Here is a 12,073-nt window from a genome sequence, read left to right as displayed (position 1 = left end):
CTTCCATGATGAGTGGCCTCTATCTGGATATACAAAGTTGATCACTTCTAATTTTTTCCATGGGATTTCTTGCACATTACTATATTAGAATGGTTCACTAACTTGGTAATTAACAAATGTGTCCATTCCCCAAAGTCATGTTCAACCTAGATTCATTACCAATTTTCTTTATTAGCTCAATTGTTAAAAATATGGAGTATTACAATCTTTTGGGAAATATATTGGACTGTGTAGCAGATCACTGTTTTCTTTTTCCTCCTGCAGGTTCGATCTGTGGATGAGATGAATCATGAGTTTCAAGCTCTTGCCCTAGAATCTCGGGGAATGGGAGAGGTAATTACTGAGGACTGAAAATCCAGTTGGAGCTGTGAAAATTTTGATGCAATTTAAGAGTTGTAAATGATACCAAGCTGACTGAAAAGTTGCTTGTAAAAGCAAATTGATTTTTCAGGCCACTGAGGATCTGAATGTCTTGTGAGAACATGGAATCTCGGTGACTGTGGTGTTACTGTAGTCTTGTCAGATGACTGATACTCTAGGGGAAGCAACCATGTAATTTCTTTAAAATCTTGTGCAATTCTATGAAATGAGGCATATTTTCATTATCACTGTCTAAACGAGTGAAACAGCTGCCACCTCTAACAAGCCAAGGATGCTAAGAACTGCTAAGGGTTTTGGCTCCAGGAAAGATATTGGCACGACTTAACAGAAATGTGGTAATTTATGATGCCTTTATTGGTAATTACTCCTTAAAATAACATTTAACCAGGAGTAGAAGGGCTATTGTATAATAATCTCGATGAGGAGGAGTTTTTTGATTCAATCCCATTGTCAGTGTATTTCTGAAGATCTGGACATCATAGACGGTGACTTTGGGAACTGTCTTTGAAAGATCTGAACTGTTTTAAAAGTAATCAACATCCGTTACTTGCCTTGGCAGGACATAATAATGGAATAAATTCACATTAAACAAAAATTTCAAATAATGATCCATTTGTTTTGTTGGATGTTAATGAAGTTTTTTGATAATGGAACCGCTGATAATATTTCTTCTTAATTTTTAAAAGATAATTACATGCTCAAAGAAAACTGTAACTCGCTGACAGAAAACAAATGTTGTGTTCTGGTTGCTCAACACTTGTTGGCTGACAAGTTGCTATGCATGTTTGATCTTTTTTACTTAAATGAAACATTTAACAAATTCTGCAGAACTGTGAAGACTTTTATTTAAATAACTTTAATATTTTTTGGAAGAAAAAAGGAGTTCTGTTGCAGTAATCTTGTATCAGGAATGGACACTGTATTGTGACCCTGAAATTATGAGCCTGTTACAGCTTTCAGTAATATCTTTCATATAATCATAGAATGGCCCAGGTTGGAAGAGACCTCAAGGATCATGAAGCTCCAACCCCCCTGCCACATGCAGGGCCACCAACCTCCACATTTAATACCAGACCAGGCTGCCCAGGGGCCCATCCAATCTGGCTTTGAACACCTCCAGGAACAGGGCATCTGCAACCTCTTTGGGCAGCCTGTTCCAGCACCTCACCACTCTCTCTGTAAAGAACTTCCTCCTGACATCCAACCTAAATCTTCCCTCCTTCAACTTAAAACCATTTCCCCTTGTCTTTCAAGTATCTCAATTTAGTGCATGTTCAAATAGCTGAGTTGACATTGTAATTTTTGTGTTACTTAGTGTTCCACAGCAGTGCTGTGCTGCATGGAACCTAATGCAGACTGTTTTGACCTTCTTTTTGGATATATTAATAGCCTTCCAAAATACTTGAGAAAATACCCTCACACAAATACCCATGTAAACAGAATTGGTAGTTGTGCATTCTTAAGTGCTTCCATCTGCCTACTTCAGAAGGTTTGAAGGGATCGTTTCAAATAATGTGCTTGTAGCTGTTGGGAAATAGCCTTGTTCCTGAATTTTTCTTCTCTGTTCATTTTTTTTTTTTCTGAACTGAAATTAATTTCTTGTCCGTGTAATTCTTTTACCCTTCTTGGTTCAGTTTTTCCCCCAGTGGGATTCAACATTTCTTGACGTCAAGAGGCTGTTAGGTCTTACTTCTCATGTCATTGCTGAAATGAAGACTGCAAATGAATCCTGATGCAAGTATTTTGGGTAGAATACATACTGGAAGTCTTTTTGTTAAGGTCTTTGTCTGAACTGAGCCTGCTGTGAGTCAGTAACAGGACTGGGACTGCAGAACATGAGCCAGATGTGTTGTTCCACAGAGTGATCCTTGATCTCTTTCCATCTTGTAATTCTCTGCTAATTTATTCCGTAAAGAAGCAAACCAGAGCTCTGTTAGCAGGAGATCTGCTGTTGTGCAATCATCTTTTTGAAAAGATCACCTGCAGTTGTGGCTCTTAGATGGTTAAATGCAGATGCTGCTTCTGGCTCCAGCTTTCAACAGCAGTCATGACTCTCAAGGTCAGGGTGATATTCTGAAGACATATTGACACGTGTTGCTGTTTCTCTTCTTCAGGCATCTGCTGTTTCCTATTTCAGGGCTGGCTTTCAGGGCTCCAGGACCCTTTGTTTGACCTCATACAGCCATATGAAAAATTGATTTTATTTGGAATGTAAAATAATTTTACTTGGTAACATCTGTTCTTAGAATCATGGAATCACAAGGTTGGAAAGGACCTACAAGATCATCTAGTCCAACCATCCTCCCATTGCCATTGCTGCCACAAGCACTAAACCATATCTCACAGCTCCTCATCCAGACACCTCTTGAACACTGCCAGGGACGGCGACTCTACCACCTCCCTGGGCAGCCATTCCAGTGCCTGACCACTCTCTGAGAGAAAAAGTTGTTCCTTATGTCTAACCTAAACCTCCTCTGGTACAACTTCTGGCCATTCCCCGGGGTCCTGTTTGTTGCCTGGGATGAGAGGCCAAACCCCTCCTCATCACAGCCTCCCTTCAGGAAGTGGTGGAAGTGGGGATCAAAGTGCATATAGATTTTGTTTTAGGGACAGTGTATCCATTTCTGGTCTCAAAACTTCATTTGGAGAATTTATAGTAAGCTACGTAGTAATTACTTCTGATCTTGGGGAAAAAAAGAAGTTGTTAAGACCCAGCAATTGAGACTGTGTAGTTACTTATTAGCGCTGGTTAAGAGTTACCTTTAATATAATTGGTTATTATCTGTGCATAGAAAAGAGCTTTGTTCATCCAGCAGAGACATAAAAGGGAGCAGGGCTCATACTGAAGAAGACACTGGAGCGTACTGTTGGAAGAGCTTAGTAAGAAATACGGCACTCTTTCTTTTGAATTCGAAATGGATTCATTTTTGTAAAGTGTCTTCTGAACTGCAGGTTACTAGATTAAATGTAGGAAGTATTGAGCACAAGGCATGTTATGAGAGAGCAAGATGTTGTAGTTACTGTTGGTTTTTCTCTTATCTGTAGAAGAACACAGTACTTGTTTTTGAAAAACATTTTTTGAGTCCTACAATGAGATAATTGACAACTGCTGCAGCTGCTTCTTTATATGGAAATCCAAGAGCTAAAAAATCCCTTTGAATGGACATAGTATGTCAACCCATCAACACTCTCTCTCTTTAAACAAACAAACAAAAGCCTAAAAATCCAGGTCACTCCTGCACGGGAAGGCACGGATTATAATCTTTAAGAATGTCAGTTTCTCTAGATAGCTGAGGGACTTCTTGGTTGTGTAAAATTTAATCAAAAATATCTCCATGAATCTGTTCAGCTTTAACTGTAGCCTCCTGAGGTATAGGTGATGCATTATGTTTATTTGGAAGCTTTACTGTCAACAAGAAAACATAAGACAATAAGAAGTTGAATGCATATATTTGGAAGTTGAAAGTGTTCAGTTTAGAACAGAGAAAAACACATACATAAAATACAATAGAAAAGCAAGTACACAACCTTTTGCCAGTGGTCACTATTGTGTCTTTTTATCAGTGAACAATTTCTTCCTGTGATAGAAACTCTGAAAATGAATTTTGAAATCAGAATTGCGGTGTGTTCTACTTACATCTGCTTATTGCTTTCCATGGCTTCATCCAAACATCTCTCTGATAGTGGAATTAAACAACAACAAAACAAAAAAATAAAAACTCTAATTCAGGGTAAGCCTACTGGAAGCTACGTGCTAATTTCATGACACCCAAAGTATTTTTGTTCTGACCTTCGCTTTTGTGTTTCTCATCTCACCTCAGCTGGAAGTACCTTTGAACTTCTGATGGACTGTGCTTAATATGAAGCGTGGTTTTGTTTCCCTATAAAAGGCTCCACAGATAACAGAAAATGCTTTTTGTCTACCTCTGTACTACAAAGTGAAAAAGTAGTAGTACTGCAGAATTGGTACTATGCAGAGCTAGCTGAGAAATATTAATAGATTTTCTTGGTTTATCTGTAATATATCATCTTTTGCTTTTTAGTTGAACTGTAGTTTTAAGATTCCATGAATCTTCTAAATCCTCTGATGGCAGACTTCACCCAGTTCTTAAATTTGTGGTAAACTCAGTATTCTGGTGCTTCCAGAGCATGTTTGTTTGACAGCTGCTGGTGGTTCTCCCAAGTACTGAGAAAAAGAGCACCTATGTCAGAGCAGGTCATTGCTGCAGTACTGCAAGCATAGAACTCTTCCATAGGTGGTTTTGTGAAGTATTGACTGTTAGTCTTCTTCCACCCACCAGTTCTTCAGTGTTCTGAATTCTTTATGTAAGGAGCACAGGGATTTCAGTACCTAGTTTAGATAAACATTTTTCTGGTGATCATTCTTGTAAACATAGGAGACATCAGTCAGCAATCCTTACATTGTTTGAGAGGAGCTCAAAACCTTTGTTGGTTTTATTAATGTTTGTGGCCTGCTCATGGCAGTCTTACCTTCCTCCTTAAGCAGTTTTCACAAACTCTCTCAAAGCTACATTAATAAAAACCTAAAAAAAAAAATAAATTAATCTTGTTAGTAGCTTCATCAAAGCTCATATTAAGCAGCTGTGATGTTGAATGATTTTTATCTGTCAGTTAAATAACAGGAGAGATTCTTGTGTGGTGCTTCTGTAGTTTTGCACTGTATTCTGGTCTTGAAGGCAGTACAAGAAATTATTCTGGTACTGATTTGACCTGAAACTTTGCTTTGGAAATAGTAACGAATAGAATCATACAGCTATATTAAATGAAACTTCATTTAATGAAGTTGAAATTTGAATTTAATGAAGTTGAAGTTGAAATTTCATTTCAATGAAGCTATATAAATTGAAACTTCAAATTTGATGGTCACCAGTTTATAATCAGGAGATCTAAGGGAGTCTGAACTTGTCACAGTGCAGGTCAGTTGCTTGTTGAAATCTGGAACATAACTCCTTTCTTTCTGTTTCTCACAATGGTGCTGGTTAAAGGCCCAGCTTCTCAGCCAAAATAAGCAGGCAGTGCAAAGTTCCAAGTTTCTGAGAGGATTATCTGTTCAGCTTTTAATCATAACTGGTTATGTATTCTATATCTCTTTCTTGTAACTTCAGGATCTGCCTTGTTGCAGTCATTGCAGCAAATTTTTAATGCATCATCAGCATTACATTCAGGTGTTTTAATTATTCCAACTATGTGTGCTTCCTCATGTAAAGCTGACTTTGGTATCTCTAAAACAAATTGCCCATCATCTTAGTTGTATTGTTAATTTTTGCCTATTTGTAATCATTTTGTTAAAAAGATAATTTTCTTTTCTTACACAGCTTTTACCTGCCAAAAAGTTTTGGGAACCTGATGATTCAGCAAAAGATGGACAAAAAGGGATATTCCTTGGTGATGAGTGGAGAGAGACTGCATGGGGAACTCCTCGTAAGTGATAAATAGATACATACTGAAACATTGATTGCTTGGTACGTGTTATTTTAAAGTAAAGCAGTATTCTAAGTGTTAGATATCTGTGTAATGAATTTGGTTTTACTTTCATTTTAACTGTAAAAATGTATACAGCCCTGGTAGTTGTATGCTCATAACACTTTTGGAAAGTAGGATTTTGAATTTATTTATTTTCCAGCTTGTTTTATATCTCATCTGTACTGAAATGCACAAATATTGCAAGTTGTGTTCAAAAAGTACAATTGTGATATTTTTGTTTGTTTTAACAGACCATTCTATGTCCCAGCCTATTATGGTACAGAGAAAGCCTGGACAGGGTTTTCATGGAAACAGTGAAGTAAATGCTGTATTGTCTCCACGATCAGAAAGTGGTGGCCTTGGAGTGAGCATGGTAGAATATGTGTTAAGTTCCTCTCCAGCTGATAAATTGGATTCCCGGTTTAGGAAAGGAGCTTTTGTAAGTAATACAGCGTGTTAAGTTTATGTAGTTACGTGCTATGGTCTTAGTGATTTACATGGTTATATTTTTTATGTGATTTGTCCAGTTTTTTTTCTTCTTCTCTTTAGGAAGTGTGTATAGTTGCTATCTGCTTGTCTTCCTTGGTTGGAGGGGGCTAAGGAGGTCAGAGGGAAGTAGTTTGGGAAACTTGACTAAACAGCTGCATTAAAAACAGTACTTTCCTAATGCCTTTAAAGAGAGGAGGGAAAAGGTCACAAATAATTTAAAATGCATATTGTACTTTTTTTCCTAGATTTTCCTGTTCTGTGTTTCAGTAAGGGGGTTTTATGTACCGGATGTTTTAACTGTGTAAAAAGTGTTATTGCTTCAACAGCACCGCTATAGTTAAGGTTGAGTTAGCTCTTCCATTATAAATCCTGGCATTCCTTTTCACATATTGGCAGTTTTTAATTGCATTTGGTCAAAACTTGGTGACCAAGTTACCCACCAAATGCAATTCTATTGAAAACAAACTGTTTGTATTGTTTACGTGCGCTGTAGTGTAGAATTAGGTCACCTATTGTGTTCTGTTCAATATTCAGAATCAAACAGATTCTTTTTCCTCAGGGCACTAGAGATGCTGAAACAGATGGACCTGAGAAAGGAGATCAGAAAGGCAAGGCTTCTCCATTTGAGGAGGACAAAAACAGAGATCTTAAACAAGGAGATGATGAGGATGTTACTAAAATAAATGGCAGAGGTTTGCCAAATGGAATGGATGCCGATTGCAAAGATTTTAAGTAAGCTTTTAACTGTTTCTCGAGAAGGCGAACATGTCTCTTTAGGCATTATTACAGTTCTGGTTTGTGTGTCAGCTTCAAACATTATCCAGCTGCAGATTGATTCTTGCTGCCTCACGTCCTCCCTTTCCCACTGTGCCACGTGTTTCTTAGGATGTCATTAGTGTGTGTGTCACTTCTCATGAGACAAATTCATTTTAATAAAGTATTTCTTCAAAGCAAATGAGTACCTTCACATTGTGGTGAATTAAAGCAGGATGAAAGCTTTCACCCTTTTGATTACGAAGTCAATCCTTTTCTCTCTCTGCTTCCTTTTGATACTTCCAACTTTTGGATCTGATTGTTGTAGAGAGATAATCCTACGGAATTATAACGTACCTTGTGATTTCGCTGGTCAACACCTCAGCCTAACACAGTTACTTCTCCGCAAGTTTTTGTGGGAATTATGTACTTGGATGAGAGTTCACAGAGCTAAGTGTCATAATTCACTGTATAGAGTGGTGGTACCGTTTAATTCTTTTCCTAGGGAAAAAAAATGGAACAAACTCAAGGTTTTTGAACGATACATTCCTTTATGATAGCACAGCCAGCCTGCTTTTTTAATAATGCTGAAATGCATTTTGAATTGGATGTTTTTAAAGGACTAATCTTTGTTTTTAGGTGACTAGTGCATTTATAACTGTCATAGAGAAGAATTAGCAGGATTAGAAAACTAGAGTGCTGCTCATAAATTCATATTAATGTGATGAACGTGACCTAATAGTTGTGCTTTTATTAGTTTATAATTAAGCAAGTATATTAAAATGCATGTTAGAATCTCATATTTAAGTATTTTCTACCCCTTAAAAATGTAATTACCTAAGGCTAAGGAAGGATTCTTCAGACCTATTTTTTCAGGATCTGTTACTGAGAATAGTATAATACCACACATATTAGAGAGCTCAAACTAATTACCTCCTTTCGGGTGCATTCTGCAATATGTGAAATAAATGAAGTTACTTTCTATATTACAAGTAGCAAATGTAGAATAATTTTTTTTGTCCTGCTTCTCCAGGATCTATTTCAGTTTTGAAATAACAGTTTGCTGTTATTTATAAACTCATAGAATGGCCTGGATTGAAAAGGATCTCAGAGATCACCTAGTGTCAGCCCCCCAGCTGTGGGCAGGGTCGCCGACCCCTAGACCAGACTGCCCAGTACAGAAGTACCTTCTGTATTATTTAAAGTAGGAAATTATTAAAAATTAGAGCAAAGAAGCATCCAAAGCCAGAAAACGTCTCAAAAAATAAGGCCATCTAATTGAAATGGCCCATATGAAGCGATGGTATAAGGCTCTCCAAACAGAGGTTTATAATTGAAGTATTGACACAACTTTAACTATAGCAACAGAACAGTACTGATGTAAGGAGCATCTTTTACTAAGTAAACATAAGTAGTAAAACAAAACTTTGTCCTGTGCTCCTCCTTGTATTTTTATTGTACGTAGGACATTTTTTTAAACTAAAATATGTACTGAAATAACTGCTTCTCTTTCTTTTGTTCTTTGCTTTTTTGATACTGTACGTCACTTGGGAAGAATAAGGAATGTTAAACAGCTTCAAACTTGGTTTTATTCATTGAACTAAATATAGTCGCAATCTAGGATACGTAGATATGCAGTACCTTATAGATAGATGATTGTTGTAATTGTTCCTTACATTCAAAAAATGCCCAGTGTAACTGTGTTTCACCTGAAGGATTTTGTCCTAAGAAAAAGATCATAAAATATTGCTGACTGAACGTACTGAGTGATTTCTAGCTCTGCAGTCTGGAGGGTTGATACTGGCAAACACACAAATTCTAGCAGGTTTTTTTTGCCTTGGTGAGTAAGAAGGGAAGCTTTGGAGCCCTGAAGGAGAGCAGGTACTACAGAGGTTGTACCTCTGTGCTAGAATTAGTCTTCTGTCAGCGTAATCTTGGAGTAGGTAGAGGTTAATTCTACAAGATTGATTTTTGTGGTTGTGAACCCCATCTTCACAAGTAAAGTGATCTTAACTGAAATTTGTGTTTTTCTTGAAAAACCATAAATGCATGTAATTATAGTGCTCTGCCAAGACAACTAATGCTGTTAAGGGATTACAAATTCCCTAACAGAATTCACTCACAGTATTTGATTTTAGATTTTTGTCAGAAAAAAAAAAAAGCTAGTCTAAATAGTATAGCATGACACACAACATAGGATGCAAGTCCAAATTAGGGTAGAGTCATAGAATCATAGGAATATCCTGAGCTGGAAGACACCGACCAGGACCATCAAGTCCAACTCCTGTCTCCACCAGCACCAAATGTGTGTCTGAGAGCATTATCCAGTGCAAATACAGGAGTGGGAATCTTTTCAGAGCATCAATCAGTTGACATCTCATTTCAGGTGTTACAGGTGAGAGATTCACCTGTAGTCAGTGGAGATGTAGTCAGTACAGCCTGTGGAGATGTGAGAATGATAGTGACTGGTCAGTTGCTATTCGCTAGATTTCCATCCAGCTAATGGCATTTTAAGATGTATAAACTTACAGTGCAAGTGTAGCTGTCGAAATCTCAGCCACCACCAGCTCTTTACGTATGGAAAGACAAACCCCAAGGTTTTGGCATAGTAAACAGTTTCCAGGTGCATATCTCTGATGTATTACCAAAAGAAATCAAACACTCCCATTTTACTCCATCCTAAAGATTTTCTTACAGACAGCGGGCTGTGTTTATTCTTAAGGAACTTAAGATGGAATTGATGGGATTATATGAGGAACACTTTTTTTCCATAATCAGTCATTGGTGTAGTCTGTTATATGACTTGTGTAGGGAAATTAAATGTTTTGGTCAAATGCTAAATGTGAGGGAGTTCCGAGTCTGCTTTATGTAGAGGTGAAAAATGCATTGTTTGCTTTTGAGATGTGAAAGATACTTGCTATATTGTTTGTGTCTTTTCCTGTTGAAGTTTTATTGTTGCTTTCTCTCCTTTGCCATGAATACACAGCTGTGTCCTTTTGTTTCTTTTTCTAATTATTTCTTTTTGAATTGTTTTTTAGTGATTCTGTCCCTCCCAAAATGCAATAACAAAGCCATCCCAAAAGTTACAGATTATTACAGTATATGTCATTTCACCATAAATAGGTTCAGTGATTAGTTTGTTTATTTTACAATGATTTTAGAGAGCTGTATATACTAAAGTTTAAAAATAAAAAAAATATATGCTTTGAAATGAATGTGTCCTTTATCTTGAACCATCAGTGCATGCTGCTAAAAATCCCTCTACTCTCCTTTGTAACTTCTTTGTGACATCTCTGAACTCAGAGATCCCTTTAAAATAGAAATACTGTACTCTATCAGTGCATAGTGTTATTTAAGACTGTAAGAACCTGTCTTGAATTTCTTCTGAACAGTCGTACCCCTGGAAGTCGACAAGCCTCCCCAACAGAAGTAGCTGAACGCTTGGGCCCCAATCCCAGCACCACAGAAGGATTGGGTCCACTTCCCAATCCTGCAGCCCACAAGCCCTTGGTAGAAGAATTTTCCAACCCAGAAAATCAGAATCTAGATGCCATGGAACAAGTTGGTCTTGATTCTCTACAATTTGATTATCCTGGCAATCAGGTACAGATGGACTCTTCGGGAGCTACTGTAGGACTTTTTGACTACAATTCTCAGCAGCAGGTTAGTATAGGATTTCAAAACATGCCACATTGGTCCTTTAAGTGCTGTTCTCTTTGGTAGTCATTTAAACATATGTATTCTGTTTCATTAAATATCCATGACATAGTCAGAGGCAGATAAATGTACAATTAATCTGGGAAGAATATTGGCATGTAATTTTCCAGTTAAGTTATTTCATGGGGTAGAAGCTTGGCTCAAAAATCCCTTTTGGTAAAGTAAATCCTAGTAAATTGTAGTCCTGACTCTTGAAAATGCTGCTTTTTTTTCTTTTCTGTTTTGTTTTCCTAATAGCTTTTCCAGAGGACTAATGCTCTGACTGTGCAGCAGTTAACAGCAGCCCAGCAGCAGCAGTACGCCCTGGCTGCGGCTCAGCAGCCTCACATAGGTGAGCTTTGTGTGAAGTGCAGCAGGCACTCGTGGCAAACAGCTGTGTGTTGCTCTCCTATACTGCTTTGTTTCACCTAATTTAAATAGATTCTAATTTAAATAGATATTGATAGTTGGCTCATTTTGGTGGTTTCCCTGAAAATGGCTCAGAATGACTGTCAGCTTTTAGAAAATGCTATTTTGTGATTGGTTCCGTGTTGTGTTCTTATTTGCTTAGAATTGTTGCAAGCAAAGAAATAAGTTGCTTTTGCTTACGCAGCATAATTAAGTTTTGATGGGATGGAATGTTAAAAAAAAGAGACAGAAAAGGCTTTTCTCCTGAAAATAGTGGTAGAAACACTGAATTTAATTACTAAAAATTGCAAAAATTTGCACTTCTGTTGTGCTGTTTAATGGTTTTCATACTCTAGTAAAAAAAAAAACAACATTCTATAGTAGAATTTTGAAGTAAAACTTTTAGTTCAGGTTGATGAATTCTTTCTTGCTAATGGCGTATAAAAACTTCTTTGCTTTTAGAGTTACTCTGTAGGAAGAAGTTTGGCTGTCTTTTTAAAATAACTCAGTGAATGTAGTCAGTGCATCAACTTCTTGCATGAGGCCTGCTGGCACCTCACCAGAAGTCTGTGTGTCAGTTGCCACAGTATCAGTTTCACAGCCACTGTTGCAAAGATGTGCTTTGGGGAGAGAGGAGTTGGCACCTCCATGGGTGCAATTCCTGCAGGATGGGAGCTCATCCAGATGTGACACAGTGGTAGGACAGGTGTAAAAGCTTCTGCCCTTCCTGCTTCACCACGAGATTGACAGAGGTGTATGCCTTTGTGCACTAGCTGTGAGGGGATAAAGGGTTCTTGTGCAAAAGAGCAAAAAGGAAGGGAAGCTGTATCTCAGAGTGAAGTCTGTGTTCTCTTGTGGTACA

At 37.6% G+C, this 12,073-nt stretch overlaps 1 protein-coding gene across 7 annotated transcripts in view; it reads left to right on the top strand.

The window, feature by feature from the left end:
* The window catches only part of PUM2 (pumilio RNA binding family member 2), a 64,991-nt gene that overhangs the window by 17,935 nt on the left and 34,983 nt on the right, over positions 1-12,073 (top strand). For all 7 annotated transcript variants that reach the window (XM_031610974.2, XM_031610977.2, XM_090136421.1 and 4 more), the window contains 6 exons: positions 265-333; positions 5,718-5,823; positions 6,117-6,304; positions 6,914-7,086; positions 10,500-10,770; positions 11,062-11,155. In XM_031610974.2, the coding sequence (XP_031466834.2) occupies positions 283-333; positions 5,718-5,823; positions 6,117-6,304; positions 6,914-7,086; positions 10,500-10,770; positions 11,062-11,155 (883 nt within the window). In that variant the 5' untranslated portion in view covers positions 265-282. The remainder of the gene's footprint in view (positions 1-264; positions 334-5,717; positions 5,824-6,116; positions 6,305-6,913; positions 7,087-10,499; positions 10,771-11,061; positions 11,156-12,073) is intronic.

This window comes from Phasianus colchicus, chromosome 2, assembly GCF_987193195.1.
Source record: "Phasianus colchicus chromosome 2, bPhaCol1.hap1.1, whole genome shotgun sequence".
NCBI classification, from domain to species: Eukaryota; Metazoa; Chordata; class Aves; order Galliformes; family Phasianidae; genus Phasianus; species Phasianus colchicus.
Note: the sequence above shows the minus strand (reverse complement) of the source record. Positions and strands in the feature narration are given on the sequence as shown.